Source organism: Terrapene carolina, unplaced genomic scaffold (genome assembly GCF_002925995.2).
Source record: "Terrapene carolina triunguis isolate 2854851 unplaced genomic scaffold, T_m_triunguis-2.0 Scaffold142, whole genome shotgun sequence".
NCBI lineage: Eukaryota > Metazoa > Chordata > Testudines > Emydidae > Terrapene > Terrapene triunguis.
Window position 1 is genome coordinate 4166060 of NW_020664493.1, and position 22615 is coordinate 4188674.

Consider the following 22615-nt stretch of genomic DNA (forward strand, 5'->3'; position numbering starts at 1 on the left):
GGGGGGGCGGTCAGGGGACAGGGAACGGGGGGTTGGATTGTGGGCGTTCTGGGGGTCTGTCACGACTTAGCTGGGGGTGGGGTGCATAGGGATCAGGGCAGTCGGGACAGGGAGCGGGGGGGGTTCGTGGGGGTGGGGTCCTGGGGTGGTGGTTGGGGGGGTCTCTGGGGGACAGTGAGGGGACAAGGAGCAGGCTGGGTTGGGGATTCTGAGGGGGGCGGGCAGTTGGGGGGCAGGAAGTGGGTGGGGGTCAGATAGGGGGCAGGGCCAGGCTGTTTGGGAGGCACAGCCTTCCCTACCCTAAAGTTCATTCAGCAGTTTGAGGCTTGCAGAAGAGCCAAGCTGTTAGCTTTTCCATTAGGGCTGCCGTCCCTTTCACTTCTCAAATGCCAAATTATAGTCTATATTTAATTTCAGTGTCATGGGGAGATTCATGTCAGGGGAGGGTAGCTTCCTTTAAAATTAGCCACTGGGGGAGGGATCACATGAGAAGAACAATATCCTACACCACCTACCTCCTTCCCAACCCTACCAAGGGAGATCCCCCCTCCCCTGCATTCCCCGAGGCTCCAGAGGGGTTAATTCACTGGTTCTCAAACTTTTGTACTGGTGACCCCTTTCACATAGTGAACCTCTGAGTGCGACCCCTCCCTTATAAATTAAAAACACTTTTTAATATATTTAACAATATTATAAATGCTGGAGGCACAGCAGGGTTTGAGGTGGAGGCTGGCAGCTCGCAACCCCCAGTAATAACCTCGTGACCCCCTGAGGGGTCCTGACCCCCAGTTTGAGAACCCCTGGGTTAATTTAGTTTTAGCACCCTGTGTCCATTCACATGCATGTGCTATTTTGAGCATTTCAGTTTTCACAACATAGGCTCATCCCAGATTCTGGAACAAGCTCAAATGCTCAGTTCGTGGAGTATGTACATAAGCTATACTAAAGACAAACCCACAGTAACTGTCTCCAGTTTGTGAGGGACCCCATGGAGCCAGTGTCTAGGAAACAGATAAATGCATGGAGGTTAAATCCATTAATGGCTATTAGCCAGGATGGGTAAGGAATGGTGTCCCTAGCCTCTGTTTGTCAGAGGGTGGATGAAGATGGATGGCAGGAGAGAGATCACTTGATCATTACCTGTTAGGTTCACTCCCTCTGGGGCACTTGGCATTGTCCATTGTCGGTAGACAGGATACTGGGCTGGATGGACCTTTGGTCTGACCCAGTATGGCTGTTCTTATGTTCTAACCTAAACGAACCCAATCTTATGGAGACAGATATGAGTCAAGGAAGCCAGCAAAGTATCAGAAACCTGGAAAAATCTCTGACTGGATGGGCTCAGGCGTTTGGTCACAAGCTGAGGTGGTTCAAAAGTTTTGGATTTTTTTTAAGCAGAATTTTTTTATTGTTTCTTTAAACAATCAAACACAGCAAGCAGCAAATATTTGGCCACACACTTCTGAAACCCCAAACCATGTTCAGGTTTTGGCAGACTAATTTCAGCTTTTCAATTAAAAAAACCACAACAAATTTTGAAGGAAAGCAGACATTGTCCGTGATTTTTTCTGCTTTTTAAAAACCCCTAGTTTTCGATCCAAAAAAAGTTTTGACGGAAAAATATTTGTCCAACCCTTTTAATGAGCTTTAGTGCCTTTTAGCACTAGCTGATGCTGAGAACCAGTAATACCCTGTAAAGAAGTTTTCTCAAAACTGGGTTTGTGCCGAGATGCGGAAGGTTTATTTTTCCCAGGGCCGCCCGTGGGGGGGAAGGGAGGGAAAGCAAGTGGGACAATTTACCCCGGGCCCCACAACGGCCCCCACAAGAATATAGTATTGTATAGTATTGCAATTTTTTTTTTATGGAAGGGACCCTGAAATTGCTTTGCCCCAGGCCCCCTGAATCCTCTGGGCGGCCCTGCCAGTAAGGCCCCTTGTATATGGATAAATGGAGGATTTCAGTCTCAGGCTAATGTCTTTCACAAGCACAAAGAGGAGATTCACTTGGTTTAACCAGTGAAGTTTCAGCTTTACCTGTGAAGTTCTGTGCTCCTATTTTTTTGTTACAACCCCCAATGGGAAGAAGGCCAGCTTCTGAAACAGCAGCACCTAACTCCTGCAGTGCTGAGGAATCCCTTTCCAGCCAAGTGCTAGTTGTGATATATGTAGCTACACAATTGTTAGGATTTTGTTCTCTGTCTTGCAGTTTTAAATATCTAGGGCCATGTCTACACTGACAAGCTGTACCGATACAGCTGTGCCGCTGTAAGATCGCTCGTGTAGCCGCGTCATGCCGACGGCAGAGCGCTCTCCCATCGACATAATAAAACCAGCTCAATGAGCGGCGGTAGCTGTGTTGCCGGGAGAGCGTCGTGCACACGAGTGCTTATGTCGGCAAAACTTATGTTGCTTGGGTGGGGGCGTTTTTTCACACCCCTGAGCAACAAAAGTTTTGCCGAAATAAGTGCTAGTGTCGACATGGCCTAGGAGTCTGCTGGAAGCAGCTACAATTTCGTGTTCAGTCCAGCTACAGCTTACTGTGCTCTAATGGAAACTACGTTTGTTTTATGCTAAAATAAAATGAGTGTTTTAAACGGACAGTGTGTGGCTGCTCAGTGTGAATGGAAAGCACGTACTTCCCTGGTGAAATCTGATAGGATCAGACCATGCAGTAACTCAGATGCAAGAATTATAGTTTTTTTATTCTTTTTAAATACTTACTCCTCGGAAGGCCTTCAAATACTAATAACTGCCCTGTATTTTCTCCAAGTGTCTTTTCAGTTAGTTCCGTAAAATTGTTTATCTGGTACTTGATTTGTATTTTCGCGTGCTGGGAGTACAAGGGAGAATCCATGTGGTTTGTTGTTTTTAGGAAAAGTCATGAACACAGAACACACTGTATAATAAAGAGGGAATAAAGGCACCACAGAGCATAGTGTGTGAACATTCAGTAGCTGTTATTGTGTCAGCATCAGTTGTGTGCTTGGCACTATACAGCCTACAAAAGCAAAGCCAGTCTCTTCCCCGAAGAGCTTACAGTTGAGAAGCCAAGACACGCTTTGAGATAGTTGTCTGCATATGAGAGCTTCCCCTCCTTCCAGATCAATTTTTTAATTTACCGCTATTGGGTGAGCTGCTGAGCTGGGTTTCTAAGAGGTGCAGTACCGGAGGGGGGCAGGCTCAGGGGGCTTTAAGGCACCTTTGCACTCTCCCAACAACAAGCTGCTCCAAGGGTCAGAGTGGCCCTGCCAAAATTTAAACAGCCCAGCCTAAGGCTTGTCTACACAGGGGAAACGGCCAGCAGAAATAAAGCTATTCATAGATTCATAGATTCTAGGACTGGAAGGGACCTCGAGAGGTCATCGAGTCCAGTCCCCTGCCCGCATGGCAGGACCAAATACTGTCTAGACCATCCCTGATAGACATAGCTATACTGAGAGTCACTTTTGTTCCAGAATAGAGAATCTACATGGAGAGTTACATTGGCATAGATATAGTCCTAGAATTATACTGCTATCGTTCTGCCAGTCCATTTCTCCATGTAGATAGGGTTACAGCGGCTTGTCCCTGGCTGCCTATGTGCAGCAGCCCTTTATGATATGGCCCAAGGCCTGAAACATCCTTTCAGCTACACACCTCTTCAGCCATGCCCCTTACAGCAGAGCTTGGAAAGGGGCCCTCAAAAAGACCACCTGAGGCCATCAGTCTCAGTTCTTGCTCTAAGAGAATTCTCTCCCAGCTTGACCTACAGCTGTAAAGCCCCTTCCACCCTTTTACCTGGTGTTAAGAGGCTGGAGCGGGGAGTGAGAATCTGACCCATTGCGTTCAGATGCCTGGGCAAGGACATTGTGAAAAAGCCACAGTGACAAGTGGAAGGTAAAATGATTCAGTTCGTATGTGAGGTCTCAGTGATCTCTTCAGTTTATTGGAATCTTGCATTTACAACCAACAATGGGAAAATCAACCCGTTTACAGCAACTGCAGTTTCAAACTGTTCTTACGACCGTATCCTTCAAATGATCGTGTGTGTGTTTGTAACATAAAGCTACAGCCTTGCCTAGAACACAGGTTCACTATCCTTTTCAGTGCAAGTCTAGTATATGGCACTCTTACTGATAGCAACAATCATTTATGCCAAATCAAAACTGGGCCATTTATTTACTTTCACAACATAGCACATACTATTCCTTATATAGTTTGGCTGAAAATTCTGGCCTGTCTCATTAGGAAGGATTTCTTTTAGGGGGGGATTTCCCATCAATAATCTTGTGGCTAGAGCATAGCCCTCGGAGTCAGGTGGCTTCAGTTCTATTGCTACCCTGCCACGTGGTTCTTGTCACATTATTTAACCTGACCCCAGTTTCACCTTCTGTAAAATGAGGCAGATAATACTGCCTTACTTCCCAGTAATGTTTTGAGGCTTAAATCATTAATGTCTGTAAAATGCATTGAGGTGATCAGAAGAAAAGTGCATGTTTCTTTTTGGTTTTGCATCATGGGTACATTCCTCTTTGAAACTTGCTGACTCCAGCTGCCTAATATTCTTGGGTTGGGCCCCCCCTTTCCATTGATAGCATAATAATCTAGTACAAGCTAACAAACGTAGTAAGGTTTTTCATCTTAATCAATGTGGTTTTGGTTTGGTTTAAATTTCCAAGTTTAACAAAAGGTTCCATGTTGTTTGTATGTGCCCTCCCTACAGGAGTGGCTTCACAGGGCCACTCTTCAGTGTAAAGTATCAGAGGGGTAGCCGTGTTAGTCTGGATCTGGAAAAAGCAACAGAGAGTCCTGTGGCACCTTTAAGACTAACAGATGTATTGGAGCATAAGCTTTCGTGGGTGAATACCCACTTCGTCAGATGCATGTGTAAAAGTACTCTTTAGGGTGACCAGACATCCCAATTTTATCGGGACTGTCCCGATATTTGCTTGTTTGTCCCGCGTCCCGACCGAACATCGGATAAACAAGCAATTTTGCCCTCCGCTCCGGCGCACAGGTGGAGCCCGGAGGGGCTCTCACCCCCTCGCCCCCAGCCACGCCTCCTCCTTCCCCCATTGGATCCCTCCCCAAATCCCTGCCCTGGCCCCGCCCCAGCCCCGCCCCCTCACTGCCCCATTGGATCCCTCCCCAAATCCCCGCCCTGGCCCCGCCTCTTCCCCAAGCACACCGCATTCCTCCTCCCTCCCAGGCTTGCGCTGATCAGCTGTATGGCGGCACAAGTCTGGAGGGACGGGGTGGCCCCCAGCACTCACCCTGCAAACTGCTCCAGTCCAGCTTCTCCAGGAAGGTGAGCACGGCCCGGCAGAGATCCCGCAGCGGCTCCCTCCGCCCGAGCCCCCGGTAGAAGGCGAGGCAGGCCTGGGCCTCCTGCACCGCACCCATGGTTCACAGAGCGGCCCGACCCAGCCTGGGCAGGGAGGGCAGCCGGGAAGCAAGCCAGGCTGCCCCGGGAATTTAGCGCAGCATGTGGGCTTGGCAGCTCCGGGCCGGGGCGGGCTCAGCTGTTGCGGCCACCATAGAGTCGGGTGGAGATGGGGCTGTGCCGCCTGGCGGCGGCAGCGGCAGCAGCAGCAGCAGTGGGTTTTTTTCCCTCCGCCGGCCTCCCCCCCCGCCGTCCCGATATTTCATCTTTGTCATCTGGTCACCCTAGTACTCTTCAGTGTACGAGTCAATGGAATCAAATAGAGACTTTCACTACATAGCAGGGGCCTGATCCTGAAATGTGCCCAGCACTACCTGACAGCTGCTGAGTACTTCAACTCCAACTGAAAACAGCAGAAGTTAAGGTCCTCTAGTCTAGACTATCACCCTGCCTTTTCTACAGTGCATTTTTAGTGTTTTATCTAGTCTAATTTTAAAACACCCAATAGACAGGTCTCCTAGCACTCCTCTTGTCAGACTAGTCCACCATCTAATAGATTTCAGCGCCAGGATATTTTGAGACAGATTAGAGCTCTGGTGTGCATACATCTGTTCCTAGCATTTAAAACTCATCATGGTGCTCATTCCTGTTTGATGTCCTCAGGTTTTAAATTAACCCAAGGACAAATGTTTATCATTTATAGTCTTGTTTCAATAAAAATGAAGCATGTCTAAATACATGTCAAAAATTATACAAAACAGGATTCGCACAAATCCACACATACGTTCTAAAAACATAACACACAACCTAATCTTGATCACACTTCAGTGGCCCAGCATGATGCTCACAAAGGACACTGCTAAAACCGATTGCCAATTAGTTGTTAAAATTCTTGTGCTTAATTTCTTCTGTTCAGCCATTCTCTTTCCATTCTGCTCTGTTTCAGATCAACAAACATCTGCTATAAATTGTAAGAGAAGTGGACCTGAGGTCATTCAAATATATCCCTTCGGGGACTGTTACTCTGTACTGAGTGCATCTGAGCTTAGAGGAATAAAAATAAAGACTGACACCCAGCAATATCTTCTTCATCAGGTCAAAACCCGTATCCAGAACGCATAGAGTAAGACATTTAACACGAACAAAATAATAAATGTCACCCGAGTAATACCTGTAGTGAGAGCCGAGTTTACTGGTACAGCAGATTAGGAAAAACTGGCAAGGCAAGGTCAAGAACATTGCTGTCCACAAATGCAGCTTTGCTAAGGGGGTTTTCTGATGTGATTTCATGGTGCAGTAGAACTATGGGATATTTTGGAATATTACACATGCCATATGGAGTTCCGTTAACCATACCAGGAGCAGAGGAGGTATTTCTGAGATGAACAGAGTGCTGAGGGATTATTAGTGGAGGAAGTTACCTGATTTTCCAGTTTCATGCTCAAGTTGCCCCCTCTAGTCACGTCCAAGCTTAAAGATGTCCTCATCACTGCAGTGGCGCACAGACACATTCAGGGGAATTCTTATCCCGGCTCTTAAGAAGTCCTGCCAGGGCCATTAAGGCTTCCCTCAACCCCTCGCCAGTGTGAGCACTGCACCCTCTCAGCTCCCAGCTTCTGCCACTGAACCATTCCAGATTCAGCTTCTCCTGCAGCTCTGCGAGAGAGAGGGACTTTGGCAGCTCCTGCTTGTTGGCCAGAAGCAAGACTGGAACCCCAGTCATGTGTACATTGTTCAGAACTTTCTCCAATTCAGCCATTGCCTCTGGCAGCCGAGTTTTGTCGGCACTGTCCAGCACAAAGATGAGAGCGTCCGTGTCTTCCAGATAGTCCTTCCAGCTAGCGCGGAGCTTGTCTTGACCACCCACATCCCAGAGAGTCAAGGGGAGATGACATGGGGTTTTCAGGGTCTCCACATTGAAGCCCACTGTCGGGAAAGTCTCCACAAGCTCGTTGCTCTTCAATTTAGACAAGATGGTGGATTTGCCCGCAAAATCCAGTCCCAGCATCACCACCCGGGCATCTCTTTTGTACCAAACCTTGGAGCTCAAGGTCCCCATTGTGCTGCTGAAATCTTGTTGAAAAATTGTAAATAAAAAATTATTCCTTTCCAAAGAGAAACATTCTTACTGCATCTAATAATGGCGCTGTCTGGTAGAGTGACTAAAACTTTTGAAAAGGGGGGGGGGTCCAGTTGGCCCCCAGCCCCTCGGTCTGAGAGAACACTTTGGATTCACGTGTTAATATTTGCTGCAGAAAGAAACAATCAGCTTCCGTCCTTTCCTTTGTAGCTAAAACAAGGTGAGTGAGATTATTTATGAGGGGTGCAGCAGAGCCAATAAATGTGGCTTGAAATAACAAATGGCCTCTGTGTTCCTGCTTTGCTGTCTCTAAATTCCATGTTCATCTGCAACCCCAAACTGCCCAGGGTTAGGGGGGAAACAGACCTTTTAAGGAGAGGTGAAGGGACTGTGTAATCAGTTTCCTCCTCATGTTGCCCAGAAACAAAACTGATGTTTTGTCCACTGGCCTCTCCAGGGGAAATCCACCCCCATCACAGGGCAGAGGGAACTGAATTGTTTGCAAAGCAAGCATCACTCGTGACAATCAGAGGCTGGTAGGTCATCACTTTCGAGAACAGCAGCCGAGACAGTGAAAAGGCTTCTGAGCCACTCTTAAGTTAAGGGAAGAAAAATAATCTTCCCCATAGTAGCGGCTTTCACCAGCTGCAGTGCAGACAATAGAAATGGAGATTTAAAGAAATATATACATGATATTTTAAATGTCTCATTGAAATGCAGCCAGCAAAAACCAAGAGGTGGAAAGACTAAAGTGCTTTACAGTGAATCCCAAATGAATGAAATATGGGTCAGTCTTCTATGGCAACAGCAAATACTTTATCACAAAAACAGTACATTGTTTAGCTAGATGGACACAACCTGAGAGTGGTACATACCAATAGAGTGGTAGGATGAATAGGAAGAGATTTTGTGGTACTTGAATATCTTGCAGAGTCACTCAGACAAGAGCTGCTCTTTTCAGCCTGGTTGTTGTGCAGTGCGCCAGCAAAATAGATCCTTAACAAACTGTGGCAGGATTTGCACACTAACAGTCTGGTCAGATACACACAGGACAACGCAAGCCAGGCAGGTTGTAAATCTCTGGTTATTGTGTCAGCAGAGAGCTTGTGTCTCCAACCACTTTACCTAAATGTAGAGAAAGAAACAAGCAGGAATTTGATTCATTTTCTTTTCTATAAACCCCTGAGCGTCTTCCACATTCCTGTGGAAGCTGCAAATATCATCTGATGTTACCCGAGTGAAGGATCCACAATACAAACCACCATTTTTCTGGGCGGCCAGGCTGGGTGATTTTCATTATAGCCTGTGGAAGTGACTCCTTGATCAGCTGTAGAAGTCACTGGTGAACAATGGTAGGCACTTGCCCCCATCGGGGCTGCTTGTGTTGTCTATGCAGCACTCGCGGCCGCCGGTGGTCTGGCGATTAAGGCACTGATCCTCAAAGGTACTTAAGTCTTGCTTCACTCAGTGTTGTAACCCCTAAGCAGTCTGCTGCCTAGTGGTGTCCTCAGCCTCCAGCAAGCTGCCTAGGCACCCATACAATGCATGGGGAGAGCTAGATGCCTAAGAAAGGGATTCTCAGAAGCTGACGAGCTGCCTAAGCTCACCAGAACTGACATCTAGAGGAGACTGGCTTAGGCACCTTCGCAGCTGACTTGGCATATCTGGCTGATGAGCCTCCCTCTGCTCAGGATCCTCAGCTACAAGCCCTCTCCTGGAATTAGGCACCTACGCCAGGTCAGTCACTTACGTAAGCCATGTCCTAGCAGCCGAAACAGACTTTGTCTCTCTCACATGTGATAGCTCTCTCACACTTGCCCTATGTTTCTGTGTGCCCACAACTCTTTTGTGTGCTGTCTTTTGTGCTATGCCTCCCCTAATGGTGGCCTGCATCCAGCCCTCCTGATGCAGGGTCTGACAATTATCAGGTCATATGTTACTCCTGGGGGAATTCTGTGTCACTGACCATGTGCAGAATTAATGGACCCTGCAGACCTTTTTCCTCTGCAGAAAATACATTCTACTGGAGAGGCGCTGCAGTTACGCCTTTCACCCACCAGGGGCTGCTGTGGCATCAGAACAGCTCACTGTAGCAGCCAGCAGAGAGGAGGAGAGGCTGCATTCCTCACAGCACCCTGTCTGTGGGGCCAGGTGAGGAGGCATAGCATATGTGGGGGGGACAAACTGTGGGGGGCATGGGGCTGCTGAGGGGGGATCACATAGACTGGGGTTCAGAAGGGCTAGTGGGGGGGGACAGACTGGGCTGGGAGCTGAATGGGAGTGGCGGTGCAGGGACACTGTGGAGCAGGGGGATGCAGGGTCACATGGTGATGGGGCATGGCTGAGGGGGTGCAGGGACACATGGCGACAGAGGCAGATGTGCCTGACTGAATGGAAAAGGCCAGGGGTCAGTCAGGATCTGCATGGGGGAGGTTCTCCTACTCCCTATCAATTCCTCCCCCCCCTCCCAAAACCACCCTATTCCATACTTCTCCCACCCACACCCAACAACCGTCCAGGTTCACTCCCAGACTCCTTCCCAGTACTTACTTCCCTCTCCCTCAGCTCCTCCATTACCCCTGGCTCCTCCAAGCCTTTGCACTGCTTATGAGGGGTGCGGGAAATACGTTTCTATATTGAAGTTTAAATGAATTATTACTCAGAGTTCTGTATTAACATGCCTAGTAAAGAATCTATTTGTCAAAAACATTTCCTGGATCTTTTTTGTTGTCTCTATTGTTACAGACATACTTGCTGACAGGTATTTTGAAACAAATTACCAAAATAATTGAAACTGGCGTGATTATATTGTGTTATTTCTGACAAATAAAATATGCAGAATTTTAAAATATTGTGCATGGAATTTTTAATTTTTTGGTGCAGAATTTCCCCAGGAGTATTACATGTGCCCAGAGCACACCTACCAGTTTGGGTGCCACGGGCGAGACTGGCTTTCCCCTGCTTAGTATGAGAGTCCTACTGTGGGGCCTCTGGGACTTCAGCTTGAGCAAGGGCTCCAACCTGCTCATTAGCTGTGGGGTGGTGTCAGGGCTTAGGTGGCTTTGCAAATGCTGAGTGGCAGAAATTTAGGCACCTTATGGATATAAGCACCTATGGGATTAGCCAGCAGTCAAGCGGTGGGTTTGAAAATGTCCGTGGCACCTAAAGAGGTAGATAGGCCCGGAGCCTAAAAGGCACCTAAGAGAGTAGAGGCTAGGAATGAAACCCAGATTTGATGCAGAGGACTGCAGAGGCCAATCAATAAATATTTTGTTAAATGCTAATGGGTCTGGGAATACAGCTCTTGGTACTCACGTGCTCCTATCGTCTTTATTCCTGCACATCTTCTGTGTGGCTTGATGGTACAAGTTCATTCTATCTAGCCAGGTTTATGTAGCATTTTATAAGTTCCTCTAAGGAAGCTGAAATACACATACAGTAAGTGAGGGTGGGGTTTCTACAAATGCATGAATAACTGAGTATTGCAAATATGATGCAATGGGTCTCTATTGCATCGTCATCTGGTATGCTACAGAAATAGGTATCGTCTGAAATATGGGTGAAATAAATCCAGAAGAGCCAATGTCACTGGGATACAGATGTGGGGAAGACACTATACAAAATGATATTGTATCAGAATCTGCTTCATTATATATCGTCTCTCCCAGCAGCAAAATGCAGAGCATAGGATTTAAACAGTACAGCGATGGGCCTTAGCCACAAAGTTCAGATCTGGATCGAAACACTCCCCAAGTTCAGGGAGTGGAGACATGGATCAGGTGTCATCTCTTGTAGAGTCAGATGCCAGCTGTGCAAGTTTTGAACTGGAGCCAGACTTCCTAAGGTATGGGGATGTTAGTATCTTGGGGCAGGGTGTGATCTGAGAGAAGCTTTCCAGGCTGAACACACAGACAGTATTGTGAACATCATCTCCCCAAGAAGTCTGATGAACAAGAGGAGTAATCAATAGAAAGCAACCAGGTGGAGGGCCTGGCTCTAAATTGCTTGCCCCAATAACATGCTCTCAGATGTCATTTCAACTGGATCATGATATTTTTACTCTCTAAAATTCAGAGTGTATTCCCATTTTTAGGCAGTTTCCGGAAGATAATGGGAAGAAAGTGTCAAAACCAATTTCAAAGTTGCAGCTACCTGCCCTATCTAATGATATGCCCCCTCCCACCCACACATACACAACTGTCGTATCTGACCAAATGTGGGAGTGTTCATGAAACTCGTGTCTTACATTTGCATGTGCAGCAGCTATTCATGCCGCAAGTACGTGCATTTTCATCCAATCAGGGCACAGAAACATTACCCTGGGATGTGTCTGGTCAGTCACCCCAACCAAGCAGCACAGCTCAAATTTTAAATGTGTCATATTGAACATTCACAGCAAACTGTTCATAATAAAGCCATAAACTAGGAAATCCCACCCCCTAGAAACATCATTGGATAAAGCTGAGTAAATCTCTCTTTGCTGGCAGGTATTCTGCGAGAACACTAGATAATTAATGCAACTCTGCAGCTCCCCTTTCTGCATTTTCTTAGCTCTTTGTCCCTGGACTGTTGCCTGTTCTATCCTTGCCACTCACGCCAACCACCTGTGCACAAACCCACCTGGCACAGTCTATTCCATCCCCCTTCTCTGCTTTTTTCATACCCTTGTAAGGATCCAGAGGCCTGGAACATGGGTCTGCAGGGCTCCAGCTGACTAACACTTCCATGCCACCATCTGGCAGCCATGGCAGAGCTACAATTCATGCACTATCAACCCTGGAGGGAACTAAGCACCACAGGACGTGCCACCCACGGAAGACCCAATCAGCAGGTGCACTATTTAAGCATGGAAGGTGTTCCAGGAAGCTCTCTATGTGACCTAGCAATACCTGGCCTGTTGCTACAACAGTCCCTGCTTCGGACTCCAGATATGTTCTTCGGCTCTGATTTCTGGCTTGTGCTCTGCCTCTGGGCCTGATTCCTGATCCCTGACTAGACTCCTGCTGTCTGACCACTATCTCTGACTCCTGATCCTACCCATTAGGTCAGAGTGCCCACATCCCAGTCACGACACCTTTCTCCCACGGAGCACCACACAGAGTCTGTTGTGTGATCCCTCCTCCACCAGTGTTCGGAGTGAATGCACTACTCTTGTAAGAGTCACCTTGCGGGAACAGCAGAGCACTTTGGAGCAGAGTGGCTCAGCATGAGGTAAACAAGTAGTGGAGGAAGGGGGACCTGCAAAGCTTAATTTGTGCCAGGGCTTGCCAGGCCTGAGCCTATGCTCCCACGAAAACTTATGCTCCAATACTTCTGTTAGTCTTAAAGGTGCCACAGGACCCTCTGTTGCTCTTCCTCTCTGGTCTTGAGTGTCACAACTTTGCCTCCTTCAGGTCCATTCAAAACTCTGCTCCTAAGATGATCTTTCTTGCCCATTCTGACCAAATCACTCCTTCTCTCTGAGTTCCTCTACTTGCTTTTCCCTGCACAATTTAGCCCTTCTGTGCCTATTTGCTCTGTTATCTTCTCATCAACTCCAGCATGTCAGACTTCATCACTTCTTGTCTATTTCTCTTATAAGTACCTTTCTGCTCTTTTCCATGCCACCCATTATACACAGAGTGCCTTCCCTCCAGCCTAGTATACCCTTCTTGAAATTCCTTAAGAATCACAGCTATCATGATGCCTACAGCATGTCTCCATTAATAGAACAAACAAATGTTCTACCCCCTACAAATTGTTCACACAAGTAGCCTATCCCAAAATGTGCTCAAATTACCATCATCCCATCCTCCCTCATCTCTCCCACCAATGGCTCACCCACCTGTTGCATCTTGTCTTAAACTCAGAATGTAATATCTTTGGGGCAGGGATTGTCTTTTGTTATGTTTGTACAATTCCTATTAAAATGAACCCTTGGCCATTTTGGGGGGTCCTCTAGGTGGCATGGTTGTAATACATAGTTGTATGCATAGCCACAGGAGACAGGCAGGGACCTCTTGATTTAATGTCCGAGGCTATCTCAAACAGAAAAGCAGTATCACCTAGCCCAAAACTGCTGCCCTGCAAATTCTGCATTGGGTCTGAGTATAACCAATGAAGTTTGCACATGATGCATACATTTTCTTTCAACTATAACACTGTTGTTGGTATTCTTATCCACTTTTGTACAACAGGATGCACTCAGCCCTATAGCGTATCAAGGAAGTCTTATTTAATTTAGTTAGTTAGTTAGTTAGTTAGTATTACTACCACTACTGCTTAGTTTGAAATGAGTCTAAACTTAAATCCAATTTCCAATAAACAAAACAGTGGATGATACTTTCATTTTTGATCTTACCCCTCAGCCAATATATATATTTATGATTACCATATACATGTTGTACAGTATGGTCCCCAGTATTGAAAGGTGGTCCATTCAAATAATTGGAGTGTAATCCAAAGGCTTTAAAAATGTGTGAATTAAAGTGTAATATATGAAATGGCACTTAGGGAAATATTTCCTGTCATTAGTTGATGTTTGATTGGATCAATTGCTTCTACCCATTGTCTGTTCAGCTATCACCAAGTCAAGGAGATCTTGTTACAATGTAGGTAAAATCTGTAGTTTTAATGGGTCTAAACTGTTTCTCTTAGACTAGGCAAAAGTTATCCAACTGTAACCCTTCTGCCCATCTAAGTTGGCAGCAACAAGGGCCGGGTTCTGTATCTAGGGGTTCCGTTTCAATAACACAATGCAAAACCGGCTCGAGCCCCCACCCAGTGACCTGGGACAATTACATACCACCCCCCTGGGTACCTCTAAGAGGCAATACTTCCCCTCTCGCAAGCACGGAGTCTGAGTGTAGCAGAAAATGTTTAATAACATGAGGTAAACGACATCAGCATAAAATTGGAAAAAACACCACAAACAGGATTCATAACACAAACCATGAGCAAAACCCACCCCAGCAAATTGGGCTGTGTCCTTTCCCTTTGGTTCTTGAATCCAGCAACCCAAAAATCACCCAGAGTCCCCAAAGTCCAACACCCCCAAAGTCTCTTGGGTCCAGCAACCCCCAAAGTCCCAAAAGTCCAACAACCCCCAAAGTCTCTGTCCCTGGTCAGTGCAGCCCCAGAGTAAAAAAGGGGGGGGGGCACGCAGGGTGTTAAGGGGCACCTTACGTGATCCAAGGCTGGCCAGCCGTCTGTTTCTCCGTGGGGGTTCCGCCGCAGCCTTTACCACGAGCCAGTCCACTTTCTGCCGTCCCACGAACTGCTCCGCTCTACAAGCTGCTCCGCTCCGCTCCGCTCACCGACCTGTGAGCCGTTCCAGCCGTCCCCGCAAACAGCTCCGCTCGCCGTTCCTTGGGCCACTCCAACCGGCCCCGCAAGGCTCCACGCCGCTCACTGCTCCTCCAGTCGTCCCCACAAATTACTCCGCCAGCTGCTGAGCAATATAGCTTCAGGCTCCCCCACTAGTTAACACAGCACTCAGTGATCTCAGCTCTTAATAACATCAGCTCTTTTGTGATTTCAGCTCTTAGTGATTTCAGCTCATAGTAGGGGAGCCCCAGTGCTGGTGCACCATTGGCCCAAAGTGAATTCAGCTCAGCAGCCTGTAACTAGACTCCTAAGGGAATCAAAGTTAGCTCTGACATTCAACAGTGGAGAGAGGAGGCGGTGCAATTGATGCTTCAAACCCTCAGAGGGGGCCCATACCATCAGGTACAAATACCTGTCCCCATCCTCTCTCAATTCACTGGGTTTTGTAACCCATGCCCCTTGACAAGCAAATGCTACTTAGGTAATGGTGAAGGATTCACTCAGTCCTTCTGTCATACAACAGTTCCACTGGCCTTGATTCACAGAATCAGGGTAACAAAACTTTATTCTTCCTGCCCCAATAACAGAGAAACTGGGGATTCCACACCAGCCAAAGTAACCACTTTCGGTTGCTGTGGGCTCATGCTATGCGTGTGGGTGGGCCTATGCAAACAAGATCCGCCCCTGGAGTTCTTTTCCACACTCGCCATAATTCACCACCAGATGTCAGGGTAGAGCTCATCCTGACTCTGCTTACACAACTATGGAGACCCAGTTAGGTCCCATTCATGCTACAATTTTAACCATGCTTCAGCTTGGACAGGGGATGCTCTTACAACTGTAACATAGAATGAGGCCTTTTCATCTCTACTCTACCCAGCCCCCCTCATTTCTTGTATTAAAAGAGAGCTAAAACCAGCTCTTGTTGAGTGAAAAATAATCAGATGACTTTGTTTTCCATAATATGAGAACATGGGATATGACAAAACTGTAGGGCAACAAGATTTAAAATAAATAAAATGAAATCTTTTTAAAAATGTGGCATAGGTACAAACTATGAGAAGTTACTGAGGGAGCAATGGGGTAGATTGAAAAGGCATTTGATATTAATGCTAAGAGGGATAACACTGATGTGCTACCTAGACCAGAAATTTACAAGGATTCAGAATATATGGTGTTAGTCTGTGGGGCCTGGAAAAGAGCCCCCTGAATAAAGCATTGCACAACTAGCTGATGCATAGTTGGAGTTCACCTTTCTCTGAAGGATCAAGTATAGGTAGGACCCTACCAAATTCACGGTCCATTTTGGTCAATTTCATGGTCATAGGGTTTTAAAAATCATAAATGTCATGATTTCAGCAATTTAAATCTGAAATTTCATGGTGTTGTAATTATAGGGGTCCTGACCCAAAAAGGAGTTGTGGGGGGGGGTCACAAGGTTATTGTAGAGGGGGTTGTGGTACTGCTACACTTACTTTTGCACTGCTGCTGGCCGTGGCGTTGCCTTCAGAGCTGGGCAGCTGGAGAGTGGTGGCTGCTGGCCGGGAGCCCAACTCTGAATGCAGAGCTGCCGCTAGCATCAGCATAGAAGTAACGATGGCATGGTATGGTATTACAACCCTTACTTTTGCACTGCTGCTGGCGTGGCACTGCCTTCAGACCTGGGCACCCGGCCAACAGCTGCTGCTTTCTGTCTGCCCAGCTTTGAAGGCAGCGCAGAAGTAAGAGTGGCAATACTGTGACCCCCTCCCCTAAAATAACTTTGCGACCTCCCTGCAACGCCCTCTTGGGTCAGGACCCCCCAATTTGAGAAAAGCTGGTCTCCCTGTGAAATTTGTATAGTATAGGGTAAAAGCACACAAAAGACCAGATTTCATGGTCTGTGATGCGTTTTTCATGGCCGTGAATTTGGTAGGGTCCTAAGTATAGGCCAGGCCACTATTATTAGATGCAGGATTCTGGACTCAATGGACCAATAGTCTGTTCTTGTCTTGTCTTAAATTAGATGTTGAGATCCACAAGGCAGAATCTGTCCTAATCTGTGCTTGTACTGCACCTAGCAAAGTTACCCAATCTAGGCACTACTATACATATGCACACATCTGCACCACCTAGAATAATAATGATGAGCCAATACAGTAAACTCTTCTGCAGCTGCTAATGCTGTGGAAAGTTGACATTCAAAAGTTGGGGGGTAACTTTATTAATGTACTTTGAATTAGACTTTACTTGCACATACAGAATACCCGGGAGAAAATGCTGTATTTGGCCCTGTTCGAAGGGCATGGGAAGAAACATAAATTACAAAGTGCAAAACAGGCCAGCACATACGAATCTGAAAACTTGGTTCATACAAACAGCCAGAGTTCTGATAAATAGTAGAGTCACAACATTTGGATCCTAATCTGAATGTCCCCAATATTTAGGGATTTTGGATCCAGGGTTTTGGTTTAGGGCCATCCCTTCAGATTATATAATAATTTTATTTTTAGTTTCCTTCTTACTACTTTAGCCTACATGATCAGGATGTTGTACAACAATAAAGGGAAAGGGTCTATGTAGAGCAGGGGTGGGCACACTACAGCCCACGGGCTGGATCCGGCCCGCCAGCTGTTTTAATCTGGCCTTCGAGCTCCCGCTGAGATCTCTGGCGCTCCAGCCGGGGATCAGGGTCAGGGGCCGCTCCATGTGGCTCTCAGAAGCAGCGGCATGGCCCCCCCCTACGGTTCCTACGCATAGGGGCAGCCAGGGGCCTCCGCTTGGCACACTGTCCCCACCCCAAGTGCCGCCCCTGCATCTCCCATTGGCTGGGAACTGCAGCCAATGGGAGCTGCAGGGGCGGTGCCTGCAGACGAGGCAGTATGCAGAGCCACCTGACTGTGCCTCGGCTGCTTCCAGGAGCTGCTTGAGGTAAGCGCTGCCCGGAACCTGCACCCCGAGCCTCTCCCTGCGCCCCAACCCCCTCATCCCCAGCCCCACCCCAGAGCCCGCACCCCCAGCCAGAGCCTGCACCCCTTCCCGCACCCCAACCCCCTGCCCCAGCCCCCTCCCACCCTCTGAATCCCTCAATCCCAGCCCAGAGCACCCTCCTGCACCCCAACCCCCTCATCCCCAGCCCCATCCCAGAGCTCACACCCCCAGCCAGAGCCCTCACCCCCCCTGCACCCCACTCCCCCGCCCCAGCTTGGAGCCCCCTCCTGTACCCTGAACTCATTTCTGGCCCCACCCCAGAGCCTGCACCTCCTCCCGCACCCCAACCCCAATTTTGTGACCTTTCATGGCCCGCCATACAATTTCTATTCCCAGATATGGCCCTCGGGCCAAAAAGTTTGCCCACCCCGATGTAGAGAGTTATTCATAGATAATGGAAATAGCCACTAAAATGAGAACGCCAACCCAATTTTTAATTCCTTCTTGACCAATAAGATAGAAGAAAGCAAACACATGAGACTCAGTGTTAAGAAACTGCATTTCTTCTATTTTACCACAGAGTGTCACCCTTATTCCACATATTTTTCAATGGGACACAATCTCTAAGGGGTAGGAAAACTGTTCTTTAAAAGGAACCAGTTTCAAATTTCAGTGACTCGGACCTTGTCTACACTACAGGTTACTTTTGTATAACGTACGTCACTCAGGAATGTGAATAAGCCACACCCCTGAGCGACATAAGTTATACCGACCTAAGAGCCGGTGTAGACAGCACTATGTCAACGGGAGAGCTTCTCCCACTGACATAGCTTCTGCCTCTCGCAGAGGCAGGAGTTATTAAGCAGACGGGAGAGCTCTCTCCTGTCATCTTAGAGTGTCTCCACCACAAGCGCTGCAGCTTGTAAGTACTGTAGTGTAGATGTAGCCTCAGAAGAGTGTTCATTCTAGAGATCAGCTTAGACCCAGGGTATCCTTCCTCCTCACCTGAGACATATGGCAGGGGTTAGGGATCACTGTGAGATTACGTCACACATTCCTCTCACATCACACTCAGAGCTCTGATGTGCACCTGTTCCTCCACCGCCAGCGCTTTTTTCTGTGGTTGTCTCACAGGGATACATTCTCTCCCCCATCCTGTTCAATGTCTATATAAAGCAGCTAGTGAAGATTGTGAAATAGGATGGATTAAAATGCTAGCAAGATTACCCTCACTTCTACATCATTTGCATATCAGACTCAGATAGCACCATTTTCCAATTATGATTGGGATCTGCAACTGGATGAAGATTAGCTGGTTGAATCCTGGAAAAACTCAGGTGACACTGGCTAGGGAATAGAGAAGCACTTTAAAGAATTTTCCACCTTTATTACATTATCCTCTTAGAGGGTGTCTGCCCGTCCATAGCCTTGATGTTCACTGGGACTCCTCACTGCTTCTGGATACCCAAATAGCCATGGACACAAAACACACCCTTTTCCATCGATAGCCCACAAAAGATTGTGTCCTCTCCTGTTGAATTTGGATCTAGTCATAGTGATTCACACATTCATGATCTCCAGGCTTTATTAGTGCAATGTTCTGTACTTAGGTGTGAAATGGCTGATTCAAATTGCCTTTGGGCTTCTGGGTGGAATTCACTATGTTGATATTGACCTTGGAAGTCACCAGTGGTTTGAGTCTGGGTACCCGGGAGAGCATCTTTCTTCTAGTACCATATTGCTCCAGCTGTTGTCAGCAGAGTCATAAGCTGGAGCTCTCTCAATACAGGAGCTGAAATATTTGAGCTAAACTTAGTTGAGGTTTTGGCTGCACTTTTCCCCACACCTTCTCATTTATGCCCTCTCTGTGTGTGGCCCCACAAAGTTGCAGGACCTACTTGTCAACCTCCTCCTGGTGCTGGCCAAGATGGCCATCCAGCAATCCAGGAGGAGGAAGCTCAGGAGAGAGGTTCCCTACAACTGTGGGGGCTACTTCTGTTCCTTACTCATCTCACATATCTGGGGACACTTCCCCTGGACTGCATCCAGTCACTCCTCAAACTCTACAAAGCTCTGGGCACTATCTGGGGTTCTCTGCTCGGTGTCCCCATCTGATTCCCTCATTTTACACCTAGATCCTCACTCCTGTATGTGTTTTTCCATTTCTGTCCCCTGCAATCAGTTGTCTCCTAATTCCTGTGGCCCCTCCCTCATCTGAGGGGGGCAGGCCCTTAGTGCTGGTAGGCTCCATCCACTGCTTGAGGATTCAAACATGCATTGAAAACAGTACTGTGTTTCCTAGCCTGCCTTATGATACCTTATCAATAGAGGTAGCGTGGAAGCAATCCCCTTCCTTATTCAAAATGGTTTATTCTAGACTGATCTAATTCCAGATAGCAGCTTCTCCATTACGAAAGAGTTCCTTTGGGATATTTGGTGTGCTCCTTCTTTCTCTGATCCTTCCAGAGAATTTGGGGCTCTAGCACTGGATCTACAGGTATAAATGCAGAGAGAAACGTAAGGGTATGCAGCTCTGTATTAACTACCACTTAGCAAACAGACCAGAATGCCTGACGTACTATATATAATGGAGAGAGAATTGTCCTTCTAGTCACTGAGGCAAGAGGGAAGTTCAGACCTCAGGGTCTTGTAACTACAGCCAAGGAAAATGTAAATAGGGGTTTTAAAAATCTCCACCATTTTCCCCCTCAAAGACCACAATCTTCCCACTCAGAACTTGTTTTCCCTAGGAAATTTTATCATGCTTCATCATGAACACAGGGAGCTGAATTAGATAATACAATGCCAACCATGACTGGTCAGGACAAAAAGAGAAGCTGTGTTCATATCTCATCTAATTATGCTGGTGTGAAGGTATAAGGGATACCATTCCTCTGGGGTCAGAGGCCTGCAGCGGACAGGCTGGCTGATTAGCTCTGCTGCTGCACCTGAGAAAAAGAGCTGGCACTTAATTGGCTGATCTTCATAGAAGAAGGCAGCAGGAAATGGAGAAAGAAACAGCAATTCCCTCCAGAAAGCTAAGGGGCTAGTTGTTGTGCACCTAATGGGCTGCTGCTAGAGCAACTGTATCTCTGGGGCTTGGAGGGAAGGGCCATATAATTTGGGTTGATGAACTTACTGGTGTGAGGGGTGGAGTTGGGGAAGGGACTATTCAGCCTGCACAGACTTTGAAGGAAGAGTTTGCCTTTGCTAGGCAGGCTTGAAATGGGGGGGAAACAATTAACTTTGGAAACTGCTTACCTGGATTCTGTGACAGAGCTTCAGACAGAATTACCCCAGGGAGTGAGCTGGCTCAGTAAGAGCAAAACCTGGTCCAGTAGGAAGAGGTGCTATAAGATAGGCCACAATATTTTACAGCAGGAACCAGGGTTTACCCACAGTTAGCTGACATGATGCTGAACTCCGTATGCCCTGACTTATAAATTAAGCAATCAGCATCATACTTGCTAACTTGACTCTTCGTGGTTGTATTTTAACATGACAACATTTCCTAATAGAGACCAGCTGTTTGCAAGATTCCATTGTTACCCACCCCTACATATATTCTGTTGAGGTTAGTGTTGAGTTACATTGATTGGATGACATGAGGAAGCCTGTATCGCCACTGCTTGTGTCTCCTCCATGGCTAAACAGACAGCCTCATTTTTTCAGAATTGTCAATTTATCACATTTAGTCAGTATGAAATTCAGGCACAAAGGGGAAATTTTAACAATATTCTAATATGCACTTCTTATACATCATCAAAGCTTTGCATGGTACTTCATAGCCAGATAAAATTATAGGTACCAGCTGGCCCCTCTGAGTCCCATTTTAAATCCCAATGAACAGTTTGAGTGCCAAGGCTCCTTAGATTTATGTGAGTTATAAACTGAGTGCTGGATCCTCTTGTCCTAAATACAAACCCGACCTAAGCTGAACACGGCGGTGGCTCCAGGCACCAGCGCAGCAAGCGCGTGCCTGGGGCAGCGAGCCACGGGGGGCGGCCTGCCGGTCCCTGTGAGGGCGGCAGTCAGGCTGCCTTTGGCGGCATGCCTGCGGGAGGTCCGCCAGCCCTGCAGTTTTGGCGGCAATTCGGCGGCAGGGACGCCAAAGGCGTGACACCGGCAGACCTCCCGCCGAATCCACGTTACCAGCGGACCACCTGCAGGTGCGCCGCCGAAAGCCGCCTGACTGCCGTGCTTGGGGCGGCAAAAAACATAGAGCCGCCCCTGGCTGAACAGAAAACATTCCAACCAGATGGTAGGTGGGTCCTATTTCAATCAGGCTTAGTCCAAACTCATGTACGGCTCCTAAAAACACAGAGCCTTTCCGATGTGCTCCATGAGACTATGAAAGCTAAACATACTTCAGTCCTATTTCCACTTTGAGGCCCTAGGAAATTGCCAAAGGATCCACAGAGATGCCTTGCCTAGGGCTAGCCTGGAATATATCATAGGCTCTACTATGTGTTGGTACTAAAACCAAATGGTGTGCATTTTTTGGAAAATGATTTCCTGTTGATATAATGGCATGATCAACAGCTTGAGCACATCCCTTTGAATTCTGAGGCCATGTCTACACTACAGAGTTAAGTCGACTTAAGTTATGTCGACGATCATAAACCACTATAATTACATCACTTGTGCATGTTCACACAATGCTCCTTGTGATGGTGGAGCACATCCACAGGTGGTGCTCTAGCACCAACAGAGAGCAGAGCACCATGGGTAGCTATCCCACTGCCAATCACCACTTTCTCCCATTAGGAGTTCTGGGAATGGATCGCAGTGCATCTTGGGGGTGGGATCACCATCCCATGATGCAATTTTCTCCATCCCATAATTCTAAGGGCTTCCAATTGCGTTTCACACGGTTTTTCAACTGCCCCTGTAAACCTTATACCCACCATCTCTGCCTTAAAGCATGGATCCTGCACAGCTCACCAGTCTTGTGATAA

At 47.4% G+C, this 22615-nt stretch overlaps 1 protein-coding gene across 1 annotated transcript; it reads right to left on the reverse strand.

The window, feature by feature from the left end:
- Positions 1 to 6848: 6848 nt before the first annotated feature.
- Positions 6849 to 8390, reverse strand: LOC113406866 (ADP-ribosylation factor-like protein 11). Its single transcript, XM_026653663.1, has 2 exons — positions 8318 to 8390; positions 6849 to 7435 (listed from the first exon to the last, which is right to left on the reverse strand). Exon 2 carries the CDS (start codon positions 7419 to 7421, stop codon positions 6849 to 6851), a length of 573 nt encoding a protein of 190 aa, XP_026509448.1. The 5' UTR covers positions 7422 to 7435; positions 8318 to 8390.
- Between the last annotated feature and the right edge of the window lie 14225 nt (positions 8391 to 22615).